Source organism: Rana temporaria, chromosome 7 (assembly GCF_905171775.1).
Source record: "Rana temporaria chromosome 7, aRanTem1.1, whole genome shotgun sequence".
Classification (NCBI taxonomy): domain Eukaryota; kingdom Metazoa; phylum Chordata; class Amphibia; order Anura; family Ranidae; genus Rana; species Rana temporaria.
The window spans coordinates 46,403,682-46,429,413 of NC_053495.1; the positions used below are offsets into that span (position 1 = coordinate 46,403,682).

Below are 25,732 nucleotides of genomic sequence, written 5' to 3' on the forward strand. Positions count from 1 at the left end.
TCTTATGGATATCTATGCGTAACTGATTCTATGAATCAGTCGCATTGATAGAAACAGAGATACGACGGCGTATCAGGAGATACGCCGTCGTATCCCCTTTGTGAATCTGGCCCAATGTTATTATCCATTGATGATAATGATGACCAATTATCCAGTTGTAACAATAAACCACCAAATAACCATAACTTCCCTTGCAATTGAGCAATACTTGCTATAGATCAGATTCAATCAAAGTCAGCAGATCAGCCAGGGTGCCTTTAGTAAATCATCATCTTATGTTGCTTGCAACCCGTTTTATTCTTCAGAAAGGTTTTGGGCTAGAGTTACACTTTAAGGCAAGCGATGAGAAAAGTGAGACAATGGTGTGACTCCGGTGGATGCTCTTTGTCGGTTTCCATCCAGTGGAGGGTACAGGACAGAGGAGACGTCTTCATCTGCTAGCTTGTCACTGACTTTAAAAAAAAAAAAAGGAGGAGGGAGCTGTCAAAGCCCGGCAGGGAACAATATGTTTCATACGCCTGGCATAACTTTAGGAAGAATCTGCCGTAAAAAAAAGAAAAAAGGAACGATCAGAAGCCTAAGTGGAGAAGGAGGGGCTGCGATATGAGTGGTAAACAGATATAACCAGCCCCCTGCAGCATTGTCCATACTACAGTAGAGGAATACTACACACCCTGCTAAAGGATCGCCTGACAGACAGCCTGAGCTGGAAGATTCACAACACAAGAGGAATGCACGCCGTGAAACAGGATCCCAGTGTTCCAACTTCAGGTATTCACCAGACACCGGCCAAGCTGTCTACCTGTTGATTATCACATGAAGAGACTGCTGGCTCTTCACCATGAAATCCACTCTCTCCGCCGACGTCGGCTGCAAACCTCCAGCTTCAGGAAACAGGTGAACGTCCTGCGGATTTTTAATTTTTTTTGCTTTTTTTTTGTTTTTTGATTTATTTATTTTTTGTTCTCCCCGCCGCTGCAAAATTCACACTTCAGTGGGAGACGACACTTAAAAAAAAAAGGAGACATGCACTGGATGATGGTGAAGAGCGATCACTAAAGGGTGAGCTTTGCACGCTGGCTGCATCACCCAACTCCACGTGTGACTGGCATACAAAATCCTCAGCTAGCCCCGAGTAAAGGAGGAGACGTTTTTTTGGGGGGGGTTGGGGGGGAGGGGGGGGGGAAGAGGCTGCCCACACTGACCGGACCTGGCTCTAGTCCCTTGGGATTTACAAACACTCACTGTCTCATCTCTTCACCAAAAGGGCTTTTGGTTGTTTTTTTTTTTGGTGTGCTTTGCTTTTTTGATGCTTTGACCTGGATCTCCTGTTCTCCCCCCCCTCCTCCCCGCCCCCCCCAAGACTGTCGGCTCTCAGCGCTTTGGATCCCCCCTGCCTAATCCAGGAATATGAACAAGAAGACGAGACGTTGGATTTTTCATATCTTTCTCAGTCTGGGGATTGTCTATATTAAGATTGGGTAAGTAGGATGACAGCGAAGGATGACCGCCGGGCATTGATCGCTGACCAGGAGCTGTCGTCTGTACTCAGTGCTGGTACCCAACTTCATTCATTCATCCTGGCTGGAGCATGGGAGAAGTTTTGGGACTGGATTGAAGTTAGTTTGGGAGGTCCAGGGTGTGAGGAGGTGATAAGTCCATTGATGCTCATACACCATAGACTGTGTATTGGGTGTACCTGGAATTCCATGCACAGAGAAATATACCTATGGTATAGGACCTAAAGCTCACCATACACATTACCTTTATTTCCGTACACAGAGAAGTATACCTATAGTATAGGACCTAAAGCTTACCATACACATTACCTTTATTTCCGTACACAGAGAAGTATACCTATAGTATAGAACCTAAAGCTTACCATACACATTACCTGTAATTCCATACACACAGAATAGTATACCTATGGTATAGGACGTAAAGCCCACCATACACATTACCTGTAACTCCATACACATAGAAGAGTATTCCTATGGTATAGGACGTAAAGCCCACCATACACATTACCTGTAACTCCATACACATAGAAGAGTATTCCTATGGTATAGGACGTAAAGCCCACCATACACGTTACCTGTAACTCCATACACATAGAAGAGTATTCCTATGGTATAGGACGTAAAGCCCACCATACACGTTACCTGTAACTCCATACACATAGAAGAGTATTCCTATAGTATAGGACGTAAAGCCCACCATACACGTTACCTGTAACTCCATACACACAGAAGAGTATTCCTATGGTATAGGACGTAAAGCTCACCATACACATTACCTGTAACTCCATACACATAGAAGAGTATTCCTATGGTATAGGACGTAAAGCTCACCATACACATTACCTGTAACTCCATACACATAGAAGAGTATTCCTATGGTATAGGACGTAAAGCCCACCATACACGTTACCTGTAACTCCATACACACAGAAGAGTATTCCTATGGTATAGGACGTAAAGCTCACCATACACGTTACCTGTAACTCCATACACATAGAAGAGTATTCCTATAGTATAGGACGTAAAGCCCACCATACACGTTACCTGTAACTCCATACACATAGAAGAGTATTCCTATAGTATAGGACGTAAAGCCCACCATACACGTTACCTGTAACTCCATACACACAGAAGAGTATTCCTATGGTATAGGACGTAAAGCTCACCATACACATTACCTGTAACTCCATACACATAGAAGAGTATTCCTATGGTATAGGACGTAAAGCTCACCATACACATTACCTGTAACTCCATACACATAGAAGAGTATTCCTATGGTATAGGACGTAAAGCCCACCATACACGTTACCTGTAACTCCATACACATAGAAGAGTATTCCTATAGTATAGGACGTAAAGCCCACCATACACGTTACCTGTAACTCCATACACACAGAAGAGTATTCCTATGGTATAGGACGTAAAGCCCACCATACACATTACCTGTAACTCCATACACATAGAAGAGTATTCCTATGGTATAGGACCTAAAGCTCACCATAAACGTTACCTGTAATTCCATACACAGAGGACCTAAAGCTCACCATACACGTTACAATCTGACCGTAAAATCGACTTTATGTTAGATACATACCGATTTTATTCTCAGATCAAATCGATGAACAATCGAATAACGTCCCTTGCGATCGAGAAAGACTTTGGTATAGATCAGATTCGATCAAAGTGAGCCGGGCAGCCATTGTAGTAAGTTATTGATTGATTCCACCTCTATTAGTTGCACTACATCTGATGTTACATGAAATTGCCCATACAATCGATTACTTAAGATCGTATCTTCCACTAAATGATCGTAGCCTGTCTTCTTTTATGTGTTATAATGGTCAAATGGGTGGACATCTATAGATCTAATTCATTATAGTTGCGCTACATCTGATTGTACATGAAATTGCAGATACGATCGATTACTTAAGATCGTATCTTCCACCAAATGATTGTAGCCTGTCATCTTTTATGTGTTATAATGGTCAAATGGATGGACATCTATAGATCGATTTCATTCTCCAGTGATAATATGATAATAATAACCAATTTTTTATCCAGTGATAATAATCACCGATTTTATTATCCAATCGAAATAATGAAATAACCATAAATTCCCTTGATCGAGCAAGCCTTGATATAGATCAGATTCGATCAAAGTGAGTCGATCAACCAGGGTGGAGAGTTATTGATTGATTCTGCATCTATCAGTTAGTTGCACTACATCTGATTGTACATGAAATTGCAGATGGGATCAATTACTAAAGATCGTATCTTCCACCAAATGATCGTAGCCTGTCTTCTTTTATGTGTTATAATGGTTTAAATGGGTTGACATCTATGGATTTCATTATCCAGTGATAATATGATAATAATGACCAATTTTATTATTCAGTGATAATAATGATAATAATGATAATAATGACTGATTTTATTATCCAATTGAAATAACTGTAACTTCCGCTACAATAGAGCAAGCCTTGATATAGATCAGATTCTATCAAAGTGAGTCGATCAACCAGGGTGGAAAGTTATTGATTGATTCTGCATCTATCAGCCGCACTACATCTAATTTGAATATTGTACATGAAATTGCAGATGCGATCAAATAACTTAAGATCGTATCTTCCACCAAATGATCGTAGCCTGTCTTCTTTTATGTGTTATAATGGTCAAATGAGTTGACATCTATAGATCGATTGCATTATCCAGTGATAATAATGATAATAATGACTGATTTTAATATCCAGGGATACTAATAATAATAATGATCCATTTTATTATCCAGTGATAATAATGACCGATTTTATTATCCAATCAAAATAATGAAATAACCGTAACTTCCCCTACGATCGAACAAGCCCTGATATAGATCAGATTCAATCAAAGTGAGTCGATCAATCAGGGTGGAAAGTTATTGATTGATTGCGCATCTATCAGCTGCACTACATCTAATTAGGATATTGTACATGAAATTGCAGATGCACTTTAAATATTTAAGATCGTATCTTCCAACAAATGACAGTAACCCGCCTTCTTTTATGTGTGGTTGACATCTATAGATTGATTTTATTATGCAAAAATAAAGATGATAATGTTAATAATGACCGAATTTATTATCCAATTAAATCAATAGGCAATGAAATAACCATAACTTCCCTTACAACCAAGCAAGACTTGATATAGATCAGATTTAAACGATCGCAAGGGTACAAACCTTATTGATTGATTCCGCTACTATCAGCTGCACCACATCTATTTAGGAGATTGTAGGAGAAATTGCGGATACAATGGACTAATTAAGATTGCATCTTTTAATGAATGATCGTAACCTGCCTTCTCGTTTTGTGTTATAACAGTCAAATGGGTTGATGAATATAGATCGATTGCACATATTGGGATTGATAGGAAAATACATTGATGATTTACCAAGGCATGTGCTAGGTTTGCCAAAACGATGTCAAAGTACAGATGCAACCAATTACTTAAGATCGTATCTCCCAACAAATGTTTTATAATGAATGAATGAATTGATGACTATAGATCAATCGTTTTTATGCATGACTTAGACTTCCCAAACCTACAGTATGTAATATGAGGACCTGCCTAAACTATCCAATTGATCTGATCGACACCCACCTTCCTGTTTGCTTTATAAGGATTGAATGAATTGATGACAATAGATTGATTGTCCATCTCAGAATATATCTATCGGAAAAAAATCAATGATTTATCAATGTGCATCCTAGGTTTGCCAAAGCAATGCACTAAGATCGTATCTTCCTACAAATGATCGAAGCACGCCTTCTCATATGTGTTATAATGGTCCCATAGGTTGACCACCATAGATTGATTGTTCTTATTGGGATACATCGATCAGAAAATAAATAGATGATTTATTGATGCGTGTGTGTTCGATTTACGCAAACTATGTAATATAAGGGACCTGCCTAAACTATCCAATGAATCTGTATCCAATCAGGCAAGATCTTACACTACATAGTTGTTGGTAGGTCTATAGTAGATTGCACAGTCAGATTGTAATGTGTGTGCTGAGCTTATGTTGGCCATACACTGACCAATCCAAGTTCTGAATCTTAGTTATTGATACTTTTTCACCACCATTTCATCAATCGTTTGATGAAACATTTGTTTTGATATACTATTCTAATCCAGCGATTATCAACTGTTACAACCATTTAGGTCTTTTTTGACCACTTTAGATTTTTCTATACTTTTTCCACTTTTGAAAATGAATACATAGATCTGAGCAATCAATAGGTTTTTTAGACATCTAACTGATGAAAACAATATGAATGAGCAAACACTGTGCACAGTGGTAAACAATAGTGTTTTCCCAATGGGCATAATGTGTAATTAAAGAGTCTCTGCAGGCACAAGAGACACAATGGCTAATCAATTGTATTGATAACGATAATGATTTTACTGTCCCGTGTCACTGTTTGTCTGGAGAGTGCAGTCACTGAAAGTAATATCCAGTATTCACTTTGACAAACAATGGCATGGCACTGATTATTGACATGCCACTGAGTACTGACATGCCACTGACTACTGACATTGCACTGACTACTGACAGGGCACTGACTACTGACATGGCACTGATTATTGACATGCCACTGAGTACTGACATGCCACTGACTACTGACAGGGCACTGACTACTGACATGGCACTGATTATTGACATGCCACTGATTATTGATTTGGCATTGATTACTGACATAGCACTGATTACTGACATGGCATTGATTATTGACATGGCACTGATTACGGACATGGCACTGATTATTGACATGGCACTGACTACTGACATGGCACTGATTATTGACATGCCACTAATTATTGACATGGCACTGATTATTGACATGGCACTGACTACTGACATGGCACTGACTACTGACATGGCACTGATTATTGACATGGCACTGACTACTGACATGGCACTGACTACTGACATGGCACTGATTATTGACATGTCACTAGTTACTGACATGGCACTGATTATTGATTTGCCACTGATTATTGACATGGCACTGATTACTGACATGGCACTGATTACTGACATGGCATTATTTATTGCTTGGGCACTGCTTACTGACATGGGATTGATTATTGACATGGCACTGCTTACTGACATGCCACTGATTACTAACATGGCACTGATTATTGACTTGGCACTTTTTATTGACATGGCACTGATTACTGCCATGACATTGCTTATTGACATTGCACTGGATACTGACATGCCACTGATTACTAACATGGCACTGATTATTGACTTGGCACTTTTTATTGACATGGCACTGATTACTGCCATGACATTGCTTATTGACATGGCACTGGATACTGGCATGGCACTGATTATTGTTATGACATTGATTAATCAACCTCCTGGATCAATAAAGGAAATTAGTCACAGGTCACATCAGGACATTTCCAGACCTTTGTTTAGATACACTGGAGGTGTCTGGGCTTTCACTTGCTGCCTCTGCTGTCAGCACTAAGGCTGGTCATAGACGGAGCGATTTTCTTTCCTGCAACCACAGACAGTGTTGACAGGGGAATCCCTCCTGCAGAGCCATTGTGTTCTCAGAGTTCTGAGAGAACACATTGATTATTGCTAGCGGCTATAACAGCCGCTGGCAATAATTGCATGCAAAATCCGACAGGCTGGTTGTGCCCAAATTGACTGATCGATTAACACAGGTATATTCAGCCTGCCCATACATGGTTTGAATCTTGGCCGGTTTCTGCTAACTTGGGTAACTACAAGTGGCACTTTCATGGAACTACATGTCCCATTCCTGTCCCTTCTTATATACATGTACTCACTCCATCATCAGCTGGACATCATTACTCCCAATATTCACAATGGTGGACCATGATGGGTCACGTCATAAAGATATCTCCACTGCACTCTATAGCAGTATTTGATCTTGTGTATAGGGTGCTGTAGCGATTAATAGACAACACTATTTTTAAGATGTGTCACCAACACATGTATTTCCATGAAGAATGGCAATCCTTTATTGGTGCATGGTTGAAGTCACAAAATCAATGCAATGTATTTGATTCTTGCAGGGTTCCTTCATCAAGGCAGTGTCAGTTTGCATTGATGAGGGCACCCTGTTGGGTTCCAAAAACTCCAATTTGTTTTGTTTCAGGGTGACAACACAGAAGCACAATTGGGAGACAGTAGTCACCCCAAAACAGAAAGTAACTGAGCAAAGACTAAACAATAGCTTCCACTGCTGCCAAAAGCCAATCAGGAGTGCAAGTCCACAGAGAGGCAAGGCTCTCATGGACATCGGGGGGGGGGGGGGGAGCCTCTTAACGCAACTGCCTAAAAACAACATTAAACTAAGCTAAGCTTACATTGGATGAGTTCAGGGGCAGCTGAAAAAAGTGTCCATCTGCCTCTGAATGCCTGTTTACCAGCAGCAGTGTACATGGGGCCTAACAGAGGGACATTGAGGCCCCATGCATACTGGATGTTAAAATAACGTTATAAAAACGCCAGTAGCTTTGCAGTGATTTTTTCAACTTTTTTCAACGTTTTTTCAATAGCGTTTTTTAGCGTTTATTAGAGTTTATTTGCGTTTTTCCGCATTAGCGTTTTTTTGTTGAAGAAAATATATATATATATATATTTTTTTTTTTTTCAATGGATCAAAAACGCAAAAAAATGCTGGCGAGTGAAGTATTTGAGCGTTTTTCTGCATTTATCGACGTTTATCAGCGTTTGTCAGCGTTAAAGCGTTTTTACAGCTGAAAAACATCTCTCAGCACCCACTAGTTTTGGGTTTTTTTTACTGCTCAAAAACGCCAGTGCCCAAAACTGCTAATAACAACCTACATGTGCATGGACACATAGGCAAGCTCGGATTTACTCCCTTTGCAGCCCCAAGGCAGGGTCCTTCAATGATGCCCCCCCCCCCCACGCACACACACACACACACCACAATTCTCGTCCTTTATCGATGACTGCTACAATAGATCAATTAAAAACATATTTCCACACATGAGAACACTGAAAATAACTGTGCCCACTAATTGCAGGCTCTGTGCCCTTGAATGCAGCCTCTGTGCCCACTGATTGCAGCCTCTGTGCCTATGAATGCAGCCTATGTGCCCATGAATGCAGCCTCTGTGCCTATGAATGCAGCCTCTGTGCCGACTGATTGCAGCCTCTATGCCCACTGATTGCAGCCTCTGTGCCCATGAATGCAGCCGGTGTCCATGAATGCAGCCTCTGTGCCCATGAATGCAGGCAGCCTCACCATTTCCTGGATGGATAACACTCAGCGCTTTCCTCCCTCTGTCCTCCGGCGCTCAGAAGTCACGGAGCTGGGTCTGTGTCTGTGTGCAAGGTCCCGCCACCCTAGAACAGCTTGTGTGATAGGCGGAACAGTGATTCAATCTACTATCACACAAGCTGGTCTAGGGGGGCGGGACCTTGCACACAGACACAGACCCAACTCCGTGACATCCGAGCGCCGGAGGACAGAGGGAGGGGAGCGTGCCGCCCCTGCACCCACTGCCGCCCCAAGGCCTGGCCTTGGTGGCCTTGTGAGGAATCCGGCCCTGCACATAGGATAACATGATGAAGAGTTTAATTAACTGTAGAAAAAAAACGTCTACTGCCAAAAACAGCTGCTGTAAAAACGTCCAAAAAACGTTCAGTGTGCATGAGGCCTGAAGGATGAAAAAGGATTAGAGGGACTTGGTTCCAGAAGAGGGACAGTGTCTTCAAAGGAGGGACAACTGAGAGCTTTGCTAGTTTAAAATAATGGCTTTGGGCAAGTAGAAGCATGCTGGCTGGAGAATGAAGGAAAATGCTTTTGTGAACAAGTCCTCATATAAGAGCCACTTTGAGGCACTACTGAGGTTCTCAACAGACTCAAGACAGTAATTTCACTGTGCTGGCATTTGTCTGTCTGAAGGTAGATAAGATACCATACCTGTCCGGAAGGCAAAGTAGTCTGTGTGGGGCTTGGTGACTGAGACAAGCAATTCCTAAAAATGGTAGTGAGATATAAAGATACATAGAATACATTCTCGTCAAAATTAGGAGAAATCTCCTCTGAGGCCTCGTACACACAACCGTTTTCCTCGACAAAATCCATCAAGAAACTTGGTGACAGAGCTTTTTTGCCGAGGAAAACGGCCGTGTGTATGTTTTTCGTCGAGAAAACTGTCGTGGAACAAGTTCTCTTTTTTCTCGTCGGGAGTCTCAATTTCCTCGTCGTGTTCCTCGTCAGGCTGGTTTACGACGAAAAACACGTTCGTGTGTATGCTTAGAAACCCGCGCATGCTCAGAATAAAGTATGAGACGGGAGCGCACCTTCGGTAAAAGTAGGGTTCGTAATAGAGATAGCACATTCGTCACGCTGTAACAGACTGAAAAGTGCAAATCGTCTCTCACCAAACTTTTACTTAACACGCAGTAACATGAGATTAGTAAATGCAGCCCCAAGGGTGGCGCAAGTGGAATCAAACTTCCCCTTTATAGTGCCGTCGTACGTGTTGTATGTCACCGCGTTTGAGTATGACAAGATTTTGTCTTGACAGTGTGTATGCAAAGAAAGCTTGACAAGATTTTCGACAAACCTGACAAGGAACTCGTCAAGGAAAACGATGTTTCTTTTACGACAAGTTTCTCGGTCGTGTGTACGAGGCCTCAGTCCCCATGCACATCTGAGCTGAGCTTTTATCAGGCATTTTTTCAAGCGTTTCTTTTGTGGCCATTTTTAAATTTTTTCCTTTCTTTAACTAATTGCCGACCGCCGCACAGATATATCTGTCTGCAGCATGGCACGGGCAGGGAAAAGGACGTACCTGTACGTCCCCTTTAAGAAGCGGTTGTTGCGGGCGTGCGCCTGCCGCGATCTCCGTGAGCGCGCCCGCGGGTCCTACGGACTCGATCGCCGCAGGCATACCCGCGATCGTCTCACGGAGAGATAGAACGGGGAGATGTTAGTGTAAACACAACATCTCCCCGTTCTGCCTAGTGACACTGTCACTGATCATGTTCCCTGTCATCAAGAACATGATCAGTGACGTGTCACAGCAAGCCACACCTCCCTACAGTAAGAATCACTCCTTAGGGAACACTTAACCCCTACAGCGCCACCTAGTGGTTAACCCCTTCCCTGCCATTGTAATTTTCACAGTAATCAGTGCATTTTTATAGCACTGCTCGCTGTAAAAATGACAATGGTCCCAAAAATGTGTCAAAAGTGTCCGATGTGTCCGCCATAATGTCACAGTCACAATACAAAAGTGCAGATCGCCGCCATTACTAGTAAAAAACAATATTAATAAAAATGCTATAAAACTATCTTATAACTTATTGCAATTTTTTTTTGGACCAAAAATATGTAATAGAATACGTATCGGCCTAAACTGAGGAAAAACGTTTTTTTATATGTTTTTGGGGATATTTATTATCGCAAAAAATAAAAAAATATTGCATTTTTAAAAAAAATATTTTTGTTTATAGCGCATCAAATAAAAACCGCAGAGAAACCCAAAAGAAAGCTCTATTTGTGGGAATAAAAGGACGTCAGTTTTGTTTGGGAGCCACGTCGCAGGACCGCGCAATTGTCAGTTAAAGCGACGCAGTGCCGAATCGCAAAAAGTGGCCCGGTCATTTAGCAACAAAATGGTCCGGGGCTTAAGTGGTACCTGAAGACAAAGCCCTCCAGGAGACTGCTTCCATCTTCACCCGGTCTTCCTTCTGGGTTCCCAGACTTCGGCTGTGTGAGTGGCCAAGGGAGCCGCCGCTCATGGCACAGGCCTCTGAGGGAACGGCACGATATGCGCATGCTCCGGTGTCACCGGCTGCTTAAAAAGTAAATATCTCCTAACCCGTGCATGTTTTGGAGATATTTACAGTACCTATAGGTAAGCCTTACTATAAGCTTACCTATAGGTAAAAGTCATTAATGGGAGTTTTTGCAAGGGAGTCATGCAAGTTTTTTGTTTTTTTTTGCATGTGTATTCAAGCTCAGGCATTTTTGTTTGGGTCAATGTAAAGCTGTATTGCTTTTGATATCATATATCAATACGTATACTGAGGTCTACAGGCAAATAGAGGCTCACTATATGGCTGTCATGCTATGTGGCAAAGTATGACTCCCAGAGTATGCTGGATTCCCAATGTCCTCCCAAGACCTTTGGCTCTTGCTCCTGCTTTTGTAATGTGCAATTTTGGAGTTGTAAAGATTGGTGTATGCCGTAGGGTTGCCACCTTTCCAAAGAGAATAGTAATGTGGCGCACATAGTGCCTCCTCTCCCTCCTGTCAAGCTCTGTCCTGAGCAACATTCCTGTCTGAATGATGTAAAATAAAAAGTAAATACTGCGCTTCCCTAAACTATCTCTAGTGGGCAGCCAACACAACAAAAGGATAATTGTAACAGACTAGGTAAATAAAAGTGCAGCGCCTATAACAGGAACTCCTATAAAAAGAGTTCTATATAATGAAGTGTAGTGAAACAAATTCAACCGTATCAAAGTGAATATGTGATTTACAACTTAAAGAGGATGTCCGCTAAAAAAAATATTAAAAGCCAGCAGCTACAAATACTGCAGCTGCTGACTTTTAATATTAGGACACTTACCTGTCCTGGAGTCCAGCGCCGTCCGCAGCAGAGGACGAGCAATCGCTTGTCACTCTGCTGCTCCTCCCGCCATCCTCGGTGAGGGAACCAGGAAGTGAAGCGCTCCGGCTTCACTGCCCGGTTCCCTACGGCGCATGCGCGAGTTGCGCTGCGCCTGCTGATTGGCTCCCGCTGTGTACTGGGAGCCGAGTGTTCCCAGCACACAACGGGGGGGGGGGGGACGTGACGTAATGCCCGCAGTCTGCCCGAGACTGTGTGGCAGGAAGTGGGTGCAAATACCTGTCTTTAGTGAGGACACAGGAATAAAAACCTGACAGGGTTCCAATAGTTCAGTACTCTATGTTTTGGCTTTAGGTATTCTTATTGCGTTTTGGATTATGGGAGGAAACTAACTTGTGTAAGTTGAGAACATACAAACTTAATGCAGATAAGTAGGCATTGAATCTAGGAACCCCAGCATTTCAAGTGCTAATATAAAGCGAAGCTCCACCCAAAAGCTTGTCTGCCCCCCACCCCCTTGCAGCCACATTTGGCACCTTTTGAGGGAGTGGGTACCTGGTACCTCCTTCCCCCACAGCCTTCTGGGACACTTCACAGGTCCCAAAAAATGCAAACAAGAAGAACTTCCACTTTTGAGTAAGGTTCCACTTTAATGTTCTTTGGGATTTTGAATGGAAACTAGGGAACCTGTATGCAACCCATGAAAGCATGAGAGAAAAAATACAAACTCCAGATACAGTGTCTGCAGTTGGCATTGCGACCCAAGCCTTCAGCAATGCAAGGCAAGAGTATTAGCTTAGTCCTAGTGATCCTCGATCTTTAATTGATCTGCAGGGGATGTTATACTGCCTTTTCACCACCTGTCAATTACCGTATATATATACTCGAGTATAAGCCGACTCGAATATAAGCCAAGGCACCTAATTTTACCACAAAAAAAATGGGAAAACGTATTGACTCGAGTAGAAGTCTAGGGTGTCCATCTGCATGCCTCACTGTGCCTCACTATGCCTCACTGTGTCCATGCCTCACTGTGCCCATGCAATACTGTGTCCATGCCTCACTGTGCCCATGCCTTACTGTGTCCATGACTAGACTTACGTTTAACATGGGAGTATATAGGTCCCCAAAGTTACCAGAGAAATTACCGTTTAACATGGGAGTCTATGGAAGGGGTGCCCGACTTTGAAAAATCCCAGACAGCAAACTTTGCACACTTGTAGAGGAGAACTGGGGCTACATGTGTGGCAAGTTTGGGGTTCAGGGGACCTACGGTCGGCTGATACCGGGTCCCCAAAGTCCGGGAAATTAGGCGCAAAAAGGTGACTCAAGTATAAGCCAAGGGGGGCATTTTTAGCACAAAAAAATGTGTTGAAAAACTTGGCTTATACTCGAGTATATACGGTACCTAATTTCAGAGGTGTTTGACAGGCGGTGAGGAGGCAGTATAACGTGGCTCAGCCACCTGCTTTAATCCCCCTTGTAGACTCCTATGTGAAAAGAGGCCTTAGTGCCCATATGTTGATGATTAGGCTGCAATATATATATAGCGATTTTCAATGCGCATTGTAACGTGTTATGCAATTCCATACACCTTACAACGCTGTAGACCGGAGAGGTCATATTTTGGAAATTATGCTGTAAACAGTGCAAACCTTACTTATAACATTGGGACTATGTGCAGACATTTTGTAATGTGGTGGTACGGTGTTCACCGGCCCTTAGTATTACAGCCTGAACGCTGGATCTAGAGCTGGAAGACAGTAGCACGATAGATAACTAGTAATAACTTTTTCCTTCCACACTTGAGAATCAGTGTGGCAGCTTGATCGCCCTGCACCGCTTCCACTATAGCCCTGTGTGTTATTGTACGCTTGTACTGAGCGCTCTTTGATTTATGAGTCAGGAAGTAATGTCAGGATTTGGCACAAGACACCGGCTTTTTATCGGTGTTATAATTATAGCAAGAAAAAAAAAAAATCACAAAAACACACACAAACTGATAGGGAAAAGGCGAGGTTGAGCTGTCCGTGAAATTTACACAATCCTTCCTCCCAGCGTCATTTGTGATTACAAGAGCTACTTTTGGAGAGGGAGAAGATGTTTGATACCAGACGTTACCGCACACAAATCCCGCGGTGTCCTTTGGAAGGGAATGTCTTCAGATCTACATGTGCAGCTGAATGAACTTGTCATTGTTTAGTCTCTCAAAGCAGGAGACAATAGGTTAACCAAGCAATACATAAAACAGGGAGGAACTGGACGAGAAGAAAGGAGATCCCTACTTATTATTACAGCTGGGATAGCCAATCCTGCCGGTTTCATCAACGAGGCTTTAAGGCTTCATTTAGAAGTGCAGTTGGGGGAGCAACATGCAAACTAGGGATCAACCGATATACAGTCGATACCGATATTTCGGCCACCTCTCAGGCCGATAGCTGATATTATGTGCTGATTTTCTGTACATTTAAAAAAAAAAAGTTTTTTAACCACTTAAGCCCCGGACCAATATGCAGCCTAAAGACCCAAGGTGTTTTTACAGTTCGGGACTGCGTCGCTTTAACAGACAATTGCGCGGTCGTGCGACGTGGCTCCCAAACAAAATTGGCGTCCTTTTTTCCCCACAAATAGAGCTTTCTTTTGGTGGTATTTGATCACATCTGCGGTTTTTAGTTTTTGCGCTATAAACAAAAATAGAGCGACAATTTTGAAAAAAAAGCAATATTTTTTACTTTTTGCTGTAATAAATATCCCCCAAAAACATATATAAAAACATTTTTTTTCCTCAGTTTAGGCCGATACGTATTCTTCTACCTATTTTTAGTAAAAAAAATCGCAATAAGCGTTTATCGATTGGTTTGCGCAAAATTTATAGTGTTTACAAAATAGGGGATAGTTTTATTGCATTTTTATTTTTTATTTTTATTTTACTACTAATGGCGGCGATCAGCAATTTTTTTCGTGACTGCGACATTATGGCGGACACTTCGGACAATTTTGACACATTTTTGGGACCATTGTCATTTTCACAGCAAAAAATGCATTTAAATTGCATTCTTTATTGTGAAAATGACAGTTGCAGTTTGGGAGTTAACCACAGGTGGCGCTGTAGGAGTTAGGGTGCACCTAGTGTGTGTTTACAACTGTTTGGGGGTGTGGCTGTAGGAATGACGTCATCGATCGTGTCTTCCCTATAAAGGGAATGACGCGATCGATGCGCCGCCATAGTGAAGGACGGGGAAGCCGTGTTTACACACGGCTCTCCCCGTTCTTCAGCTCCGGGGAGCGATCGCGACGGAGCGGCTATAAACAAATAGCCGCGCCGTGGTCCCGGATCGCTCCCCGAGCGGACCCGACCTCCGCATGTAGCGGGGGGGGTCCCGATCGGACCCCCCACCCGCTAATAGGCGAGGACGTACGTGTACGCCCATGTGCCTGTACGTGCCATATTGTGGACGTATATGTACATGCGGGGGTCGGGAACTGGTTAATCACTGTTATTGCTGCCACAAGGAATGTAAACATCCCTTGTGAAGCCTCGTACACACGACCGAGGAACTCGATGGGCGAAACACATCGTTTTCCTCGTCAAGTTCCTTGTTAGGCTGTCGAGGAACTCGACAAGCCAATTTTCTCCATTCCAGTCAAGGAAATAGAGAACATGCTCTCTTTTTGGCTCGTCGAGTTTCTCGACAGTTTCCTCGACGAAAATGTACACACGACCGGTTTCCTCTGCAAAAAAATATCTCCCAGCAAGTTTCTTGCTGGTTTTTGCCGAGAAACTCGGTCGTGTGTACGAGGCCTGACAGTAATAGGCAGTGACAGGTACTCTTTATGGAGGGATCGGGGGTCTATAAGGCCCCAAACCCCTCCTCTGCACTTAAAAGTATTCAAAACGTCAGGATCTGCATTTTTGAACACTTTCTTTTTTTAACAGCTTTAGCCCCGGACCATTATGCAGCCTAAAGACCTGACCACTTAATGCGATTCGGCACTGCGTCGATTTAACTGACAATTGCGCGGTCATGCGACGTGGCTCCCAAACAAAATTGACGTCCCTTTTTCACCACAAATAGAGCTTTTTTTTTGGTGGTATTTGATCACCTCTGTGGTTTTTATTTTTTGTGCTATAAACAAAAATAGAGCGACAATTTTGAAAAAAATTCAATATTTTTTACTTTTTGCTATAATAAATATCCCCCAAAAATATATACATTTATTTTTTTCCTCAGTTTAGGCCGTATTCTTCTACATATTTTTGGTAAAAATTTGCAATAAGCGTTTATTGATTGGTTTGCGCAAAAGTTATAGCGTTTACAAAATAGGGGACATTTTTATCGTGACTGCGACATTATGGCGGACACATCGGACACTTTTGACACATTTTTGGGACCATTGTAATTTTTACAGCGATCAGTGCTATAAAAATGCACTGTTTACTGTGAAAATTACACTGGCAGTGAAGGGGTTAACCACTAGGTGGCACTGTAGGGGTTAGGTGTTCCCTGCATAGTGTTTCTTACTGTAGGGGGGATGGGCTCTGTGTCACGTGACGCTGATCTCCGCTCCGAGTACACGGAGCGGAGATTAGTGTCATTCTCACTAGTCAGAGCAGGGAGATGCTTGTTTACACAAGCATCTCCCCGCTCTATACCTCCGTGCTACGATCGCGGGGATCCCTGCGGTGATCGAGTCCGCTGGACCCGCAGTCCGAATCACGGGGAAGGCAGCAGGGTCGCTAGCGCGCCGCCGACGTTGCGCTCCCGATGCGCTTGCGACCACATGGCAGGCATTTAAAGGGCCACGTACAGGTACGTGAATATGCCTGTCTGTGACATTCTGCCGACGTATATATAACGTGGGGGGTCCTTAAAGCGGGGGTACACCTGAATTTTTTTTTTTAACATTAGATTGAGGCTAGTTACGGGAAGCAGAATCGGGTGTTTTTTTTTAAATCAATGCAGTACTTACCGTTTTAGAGATAGATGTTCTCCGCCACTTCCGGGTATGGTCTCCGGGACTGGGCGTTCCTATTTAATTGATAACCTTCCGATGGTCGCATACAGCACGTCGCGAGTTGCCGAACGTCGGTGTGGCTCTATACGGCGCCTGCGCACCGACGTTCGCCTACTTTCGGAAACTCGTGACGCGCTGTATGCGACGGTCGGAAGGCTGTCAATCAAATAGGAACGCCCAGTCCCGCAGCCCATACCCGGAAGCCACGGAGAACATCTATCTCTAAAACGGTAAGTACTGCATTGATTTAAAAAAAAAACACCCGATTGTGCTTCCCGTAATTGGCCTCAATCTAATGTTAAAAATTAATTTTTTGGGTGAACCTCCACTTTAAGCGGTTAATGAAAACCAATTAACAGATTCCTCCTTCTGCACAAACGAGGTGGATGAAGGAATTCCCGCAGCTGGGATATTGTATATTGTAAATGTACACATGACCGGTTTCCTCTGCAAAAAAATATCTCCCAGCAAGTTTCTTGCTGGTTTTTGCCGAGAAACTTGGTCGTGTGTACGAGGCCTTAGGCCTCGTACACACGACCAGTTTCCTCGGCAGAATCCGTCAAGAATCTTGGTGGAAGAGTTTTTCTTTGCCGAGGAAACCAGACGTGTGTACATTTTTCATCGAGGAAACTGTCGAGGAACTCGTCGAGCCAAAAAGAGAGCATGTTCTCTTTTTCCTCGACGGGAATGGAGAAAATTGGCTCGTCGAGTTCCTCGACAAGCCTAACAAGAACTCGACGAGGAAAACGATGTGTTTCACCCGCCGAGTTCCTCGGTCGTGTTTACGAGGCCTCACACGGATTAAATATCCAGCACTTACTCACTTGCCTGCTTTTAGGGCTCATTTACACTTGCGATTGGAGAACGGGGTGCAGTGAAAACAAGCATTTTTTTACTGGTCCTCCTTAAAGTAGAACTAAAGTCAATGCTTTTTTTCTCTCTTGTTTTGGGGGGAATACTCTTCACTTTCTGTAACATAGCCAAAACAAAAAGTGAGGGAATCCCTGGTTGTCACCAGAACTAGTGTCCCCATTGGAAGATTTACCCTCTATTAATGTTTTGGCGTCAGCTCAAAATTTGTGACTTTCTTTTACTTTCACTTTTGGTGATAATGGTAAACAGGACGGAGGGTGAATATCCCTAAACACAGACAGCAATAAAAGTATAACAGGTGTTCTAATTCCTCTTCACTCTCTCCAAACGAAAAAACAAAAAAGTTTTGCCTATGCTTATAATTTAAACTGCAAAGGAAGCTGGATAAGGGTGTATACGTGTAATGGTAAAATGATGCCCTCTGTTGCATTCAGTAGGCAGTGCAGGTGCTGAACCCAACCAATTTAAGTGAATGGGGTTTCATTGCAACCACCCTGCAAACACAAGTTATGCACGGGTGATGGTGCAGCATTTACAGGGTTGAACCCTCTGGGGTTGATTTACTAATGGCAAATTCACTGTGCACTTTGCAAATTGCAGTTGCACGCTGCAAGGGCAGTTGCTCCAGAACTTAGTAAATGAGTAGAAGCTCTGCTGACTTTCATCATCCAATCATGTGCAAACAAAAATGCTGTTTTTTTTTCTTTCTTGCACGTGATTGTGTATTCTTTGCAAACTGATGCTTCATCTCATTTACTAAGCCCTGGAGCACTTGGACTTTCGGAGTCAACTGCACTTTAAAAACTGCACAGTCTAGTTACCTTTAGTAAATCAACCCCTCTGTCTTGTGATAAGTATGGAGGTTGCCATTGCTGGCCTTTCTCTAAAAATGTCTATTTTTGGCAATAATACTTGAAATCACTGACCTGGAACGTGCATGTTGTGTTTGAGTGTCATAAAAGTGTCAACATTCTTTATTTCTGCTCTTGTTTTTAAGCCAGTCACTAAGAAAGCAATGAAGCCAATGACTTATGCCTCTCAGGCCTCATACACACGATGAGGAACTCGTCGAAAAAGACACATCATTTTCCTTGACGAGTTCCTTGTTAGGCTTGTCGAGAAACTCGACAAGCTTGCTTTGCGTACACACGGTCAAGACAAAATCTCCTCGTTCTCAAACGCGGTGACGTACAACACAGGAGAAGTTCGATTCCACTGGCACAAACCTTGGGGCTGCTTTTGCTAATCTCATGTTACTGCGTGTTAAGTAAAAGTTTGTTAAGAGACGATTTGCACTTTTCAGTCTGTTACAGCGTGAAAAATGTGTTATCTCCATTACAAACGCTACTTTGACCGAAGGTGCGCTCCTGTCTCATACTTTATTCTGAGCATTGGCGGGTTTCTTAGCATACACACGATCATGTTTCTCGTCGAATACCAGCCTGGCGAGGAACACGACGAGGAAATTGAGACTCCCGTCAAGGAAAAAGAGAACTTGTTCTCTTTTTTCCTCGTCGAGTTCCTTGACAGTTTCCTCGATGAAAAACATACACACGACCGGTTTCCTCTGCAAAAAAGCTCTGCCACCAAGTTTATTGATGGATTCTGTCGAGGAAAACGGTCGTGTGTACGAGGCCGTACACACGATCGGTTTTCCTGACAGGAAAAGTGCGATGTGAGTTTTTTTTCAGGAAAACCGACCGTGTGTATGCTCCATCACACTTTTTTACACTACGTCACCGCGTTCTTGAGGTTCGGAATTTAAGACAAGATTAGTGTGACCGTGTGTGTGCAAGACAAATTTCCTGTCGGAAAAACTGATCGTGTGTACGAGGCATTATCATGATAGCCAGGAAACTAGGATATTCATAAGTGACACAGCAATAGCAGACTCTATACTTCCTCATGACAATTAAAGGACAAGTTCATCCAGAACTGATATTTTAAGTTGAACCGCTCACAGGCTTATTTTATCTCTTGGGCATCTCAAATTTCCCTAGCATAGTTCTCCAGCATTCCTTATACTGCCTTGGAATCCTCCTGGACTTTTTCTGTATAATAGAGGTTCCAATTCTGCAACCCATATAATATGAGGGTTGTACCGAAACTAATGCAAAAGTGGGCGCAACTTTTTTATTAACTAATCAAATTTCACATGTTAGTAGAGTAATCCTTCAATGGTAACTCTTCTTTTTCATTGCAGGTAAATATAGGATTCCAAGCAGAAGCAATGTGCTGCCATTGAGTTATTGACAAAGGAGGGATACAGGCTGTCCAGCATTGATAGTCTCCCAATGTGTGGTGTGTCCTAAATGCTGGTTTGCCCTTCTGTAAACTTTTTAATCCATCGGTGAACATTGCTCTTGTCAATGGTGTCATCTCTGTTTATAATTCTGTAGCCTTCTGTAGATGATGGACAGCCTATACAACTCCTTAGTCAAGAACTCAATGACAGCACAGTGCTTCTGCTTGGAATCTGTTATTTACCTGCAATGAAAAAGAAGGAAGAGTTTCTGTACCAACATGTAAAATTTTAATGATTTAAGAAAGTTGATAAAAAGTTATGTCCAGTTTTGCATTACGTTCAGTACAGCCCTAGTATAAAGCATAATAATAATACAAAAGGGAGTGCGAGATCAGCTTGTACTGACCTCAGCACGTAGGATCCCAAGGACCACCTTGTCCTTTAAAGGTAAGAGAAGCTGGTGGGTTATTGACTTGACATATATATACCAAAAACTGTCGCGCATGGGATGACCCTCTTGGTAATGAATAAGAGCTAAACGAAATGTGATATGCACAAGCAATGAACACAGATGTTATTTCTAATTAACAACATTGCTAGCGACAGACAATTCCTATGATAGTTCTACGTTGTAGAAGGACCTGTGATTGACTTATTAGGTCAGGCAATGACTGGTACTAATGTTACTCTTTTTCCTGTCTCCTATAATAGAGGCTTCTCTTCCGTGGTGGCACTGGGGGCCAGTGTAATCTGCAGTAAGATTCCAGGCTTGGCACCCAGACAGAGGACTATCTGTCTCAACAGACCTGATGCTATCATCGTGATCGGAGAAGGAGCTCAGATGGGGATCAATGAGTGTCAGTTTCAGTTCAGACATGGACGCTGGAACTGTTCTGCCCTGGGAGAAAGGACAGTGTTTGGGAAAGAGCTGAAAGTGGGTATGTTACTAATGATTTGATACTGTACAGCTGACATCTCAGTCATTTTCTTACCTCTGAACAATAGCAAAGTTATCTGTCCAAGTCAGCCATCTGCAAAACTGGGTCACGTACTGGGGAGTCACTCATCGTAGAATCTTCAAGGAGTCATTCATGAAAGTCTTCTTTCTATTTAGTGTGGAAAATTCCACATTTATAGGTATTTGATCATAACCCTTTTTTGTCTGTGGTTCATTTGAAATCCTAAAATAAAAATGATCTAATATAAAAAGCTTGCAATAAATTTCACAATTATATAATAAAAAAAAAATCCTATGGCTTTATAACACAATTTCACAGGCTGTGAGGCTGTGTTTTGCCCATGCTGGACAGAAAACGGTTTGCATCATTGCCGCACTACTCTGCTACTTGTTTTCACCTTCCATTCACTTCCTCACCACCCCATTTTCTTGCTGACAGGTTGGAGCTTAAACAGAACTAGGGACTCAACCCCACATGACAAGCTTGAGGGCCTCCTCCCCATTCTCACTGCGGTGCTGCCATGGCCAACCATAACCAACCATGGGAGATATCATATGTTACACCAATGCCAGAAGTACTGGATATAAGGGGTGATGGTAGGGATGTGCACTGATAGTCGGCACACTGAAATATTTTGTTGCGGAATTTCGTTTTCGTTCCAAAAATTAATTTATTTAGTTACTCCCGAAATTCGTTTTTATTTATTTTGTTTTTCGTTAGAAATTGCATTAGTCCGAAAATCCAAACAAATTAAGGTTGAATCTGTCATTGAAGGCTTATGGTGTCTGTCGAATGTTCAAAGACGATTCGACGGAGCAGCGAAACTGTATGACGCCGCAATCATACAATTCTGGTCGAATGTTCGGCCTACAAGCTAGCTATAGTAGAATTCTAATGTTGTATGATTAGTAATAATTATATTTATTAATTATTATTACTAGTCTCCCAACATTAGAATTTTTCTATAGCCTATGGGCAGAGCATTCGACCGGAAATGTATGATTGCGGCGTCGTACAGTTTAGCTGCTCCGTCGAATCTTCTTAGAACTATCAACAGACACCATAAGCCTTCAATGACAGATTCGACAATCAGCCAATAACATTCATCTTCATCATTATTTTTTATTTTACTTCCCCCACCCAATTCCAGTAGCGATCTTTTCTCTCTATGTCGAATCTTTTCTTTATAATGTAGAATCTTTTCTCTCTATAATGTCGAATCTTTTCTCTCTATAATGTCGAATCTTTTCTCTCTATAATGTCGAATCTTTTCTCTCTATAATGTTGAAACTTTTCTCTCTATAATGTTGAATCTTTTCTCTCTATAATGTCGAATCTTTTCTCTCTATAATGTCAAATCTTTTCTCTCTATGTATAATAATCTTGGACTAATAGAGTTAAGGTTAGGCACATTCAACCAACGAAAATGAAAATAAAGCATTTGTTTATGTCGGATCTTTCGGTTTTCGTATTCTGTGCGTTCGTTTTCATTCGTTAAAACGATAACGAAAAATTATTGGCTGAGTTCTGCTGCCAAACTCGGACCTGAAAGCAAGCCGGCAACGCACATGTACATTTCCGAGCCTGCACCTGCTGAAGGTTAAAGTTGTACAGGTTTACTTGTTTATTTATGTACAATTTACACAGTGTTTTGTATATAGTATATTCATAACAGTCCGCTCAAGGAGATGAGGCTTGATATACACAAATTTTTGTAATTTGGCCTGTAGGCTGAGCGAAAAATATGCAAACCTGGTCATACACTGTTGGTTTTCTCAATGAAAACGAAGGGCAGCCAGTTAATTGAAACTGTTACTCCACTGCATGGGCAAAGCAGAGGTCTTCTTTGCAATATTGAGAACTTAAAGGGGTTGTAAAGGTTCATGTTTTTTCACTTTAATGCACCTTAAGGTGAACAAACTTATGACGATTACCGGTCCCCCAGCACCCCGTTTTACTTGCCTGAGCCCTGGAAGGTCTTGCATTTAAAACATGCTCTTCCTTTGCTCGGGCTTTATCGGATAGATTGATAGCTGCGCAGCCTTGCGCTGCTGTCAATCAAATCCAATGACGTGGACGCCGGGGGGGGGGCAGGGCCGAGTCCTGTACTCGGCGGCTATGGACGCCAAATGCAGGACTCGGGAGCATGCTCGCAAGGTAACCCCCTTGGGAAAGCGCTTCCCAGAGGGGGATATCTGAGGCGGGGAGGAGCCGAGAGAGACGCAGTGAGACCCCAGAAAACACCATTTGGGGCCACTCTGAGCAAAACGAGCTGCACAGTGGAGGTAAGTATGACATGTTTGTTATTAAAAAAAAAAATGCGAACCTTTACAACCACTTTAAATATAATCTTTGATAAGAACAAAGGTCAGCCAAATGTACTACATGGATTTTAGCATTCTTACTAAGGAACCCTGCCTAACTTTGTTTTGTAAGTATTATACATAGGCTTTCCAAGTGGAAAATTAGGCTCAGCTCTATTCATAACATTGATCTTGGTTTTGGAGAGAGTGGGAAAGAGCTTTTGAGAGGTTTTGTATTTGAGTCCTAGTTGTAGCACTCCCCATTCTATCCAAAATGGGAAACAAGGGGCCAGATTCACAGAAAAAGTACACCGGAGTACCTAAAAGTACGCCGGGAATGCGCCTAATTTAAATGATACACGCCCCATTTGAATTATGCGGGCTTGCGCCGGACGGATTTACGCTACGCCGCCGCAAGTTTACAGGCAAGTGCTTTGTGAATCAAGCACTTGCCCGTAAAACTTGCGGCGGTGTAACGTAAATGGGATACGTTAGACCGCCGCAAAAGTACCTGAATCTGGCCCCTTGTTTTGATGTAAGTCAGGAAGCCCAACTCCAGCCAAGACTGGGGAAAAGTTAACATTTTGGTCAGTTTTTATTCAAGTCTGTGACATCTTTGGGGAGATTTTCATTCACTTCCTGTACCTTTAACACCCATGGAAGAAATGAAAGGAGTTGTAAAGGCAGTTTTTTTTTATCTTAATGCATTCACTGATTCACACTGTACAGGTCACAGCACCTATGTGAATGAGCCCCAAGACCTCACAGAGATTTATATATCACTCAATACAGTTTTATCTTTATCCTGTCCTGGTATGAGGTCTGGACCTAAGCTGGACATACATTATACAATTTTCTTGTTCAGTTTCCTTTACATTTACCTTAACTATGTAGTACAAGGACCTGCCGGATTGCATACAAATAAAAGGGTTTAGGTTTGACCTCATATTATATGGTTTTGGTAAATCTAAAGGAATATTGTACAAAAAAATTGTATAATGTATGGCCAGCCTTACACTGGATATACAATAGGTTTTCAGGGGGAAAATGTTCATAGGAATATTTGTCTGAAAATTGTTTGCACATTTAAAAAATGGATAAATGTTTTTCTAAAATTTCACTTGCTTGATTTCCCAAACGAATACCACATACAGTACACTATCTGAAAACACACTCGAGAAAAATTCTCAATCCTGCTCCTTTGAATTTTCTCATGACTGTGGTAGAAAACGAACGTTGATCTTACCCAACTAACGATTAGAAAATTAAACAAATGTTCTTAAAACTAAAATTTTCAAATTAAAATCTATTTGTGTATGGCCAGCATTAGTTAATATTTGGACAAATAAACATGTACGTTTTATGATAATTGTGGGAAAAAGTATTCGGTATGTACAAACCTCCTTGCATTACCAATCAGATATAGAGGACTGTCAGAGATGTCTTTTAAATTGGGTTATTTATGTGATATTCATCTTTATTAATTTACTGCAGATCTCTCGTTATTTTCCATTCATCTTATTGTATTTGATCACTTTCTGTACTAAAGAATCTATCCAATCCATTCAATTTCAATGCATTAGGATGGCATATTTTAACTTTCTTTGTCCTGCAATTTTTCACGCATTTTTTGCGTGTTAATAAGTCTTTGAGTTTCTCAATTGACTCATCTCCATTGAAAACCTCTAAAAAACCTTAAAGGGTCTTATTATCACCCACTCTGCACTCTGTGACAGCTCTCATGGTTTTACAAAGGGTGTTCAGTTAAGCATAATATCCATACATGTTAAAGACACCACAATACGATGTTGTTTAAGTGACTTTAGAAAATACAGTTAGCCTTGCTCTTAACTATGTTTTCACAAGTGTGGTCTTTTTTTTCGGGGGGTAACCAGGTTTCTCCCACGGTCCAAAAACCATTCTAGTTGGTTAATTAGTATCTGACAAGAATTTGCATGTTTAAGTAAGTGCAAGTTGTCCTATGATATAGCTAAGCTGAAATACCAGTAAACCTATACTGGAAAATGTATTGTATTATCCACAAATGTATGTGTTAAAATATCCATGTAAATAATCTAAGACAGCCTTTCTAAATATTTTTAACATGTAGGAACCCTTGAAGTAATTTTCAGGTCTCAGGGAACCCTTGTTAATAAGGACTAAGGGCCAAAT

The 25,732-nt window shown here is 42.0% G+C and overlaps 1 protein-coding gene across 2 annotated transcripts in view; it reads left to right on the top strand.

Annotated features, from left to right (window-relative positions):
• Positions 1 to 512: 512 nt before the first annotated feature.
• The window catches only part of LOC120945270 (protein Wnt-7a), an 88,910-nt gene continuing 63,690 nt past the window's right edge, over positions 513 to 25,732 (top strand). The window contains exons 1-2 of one of the 2 annotated variants that reach the window (XM_040359314.1): positions 513 to 897; positions 21,010 to 21,236. In XM_040359314.1, the coding sequence (XP_040215248.1) occupies positions 842 to 897; positions 21,010 to 21,236 (283 nt within the window). In that variant the 5' untranslated portion in view covers positions 513 to 841. Of the gene's footprint in view, positions 1,482 to 21,009; positions 21,237 to 25,732 lie in introns of both variants that reach the window. The other variant, XM_040359313.1, reaches the window with a different exon arrangement.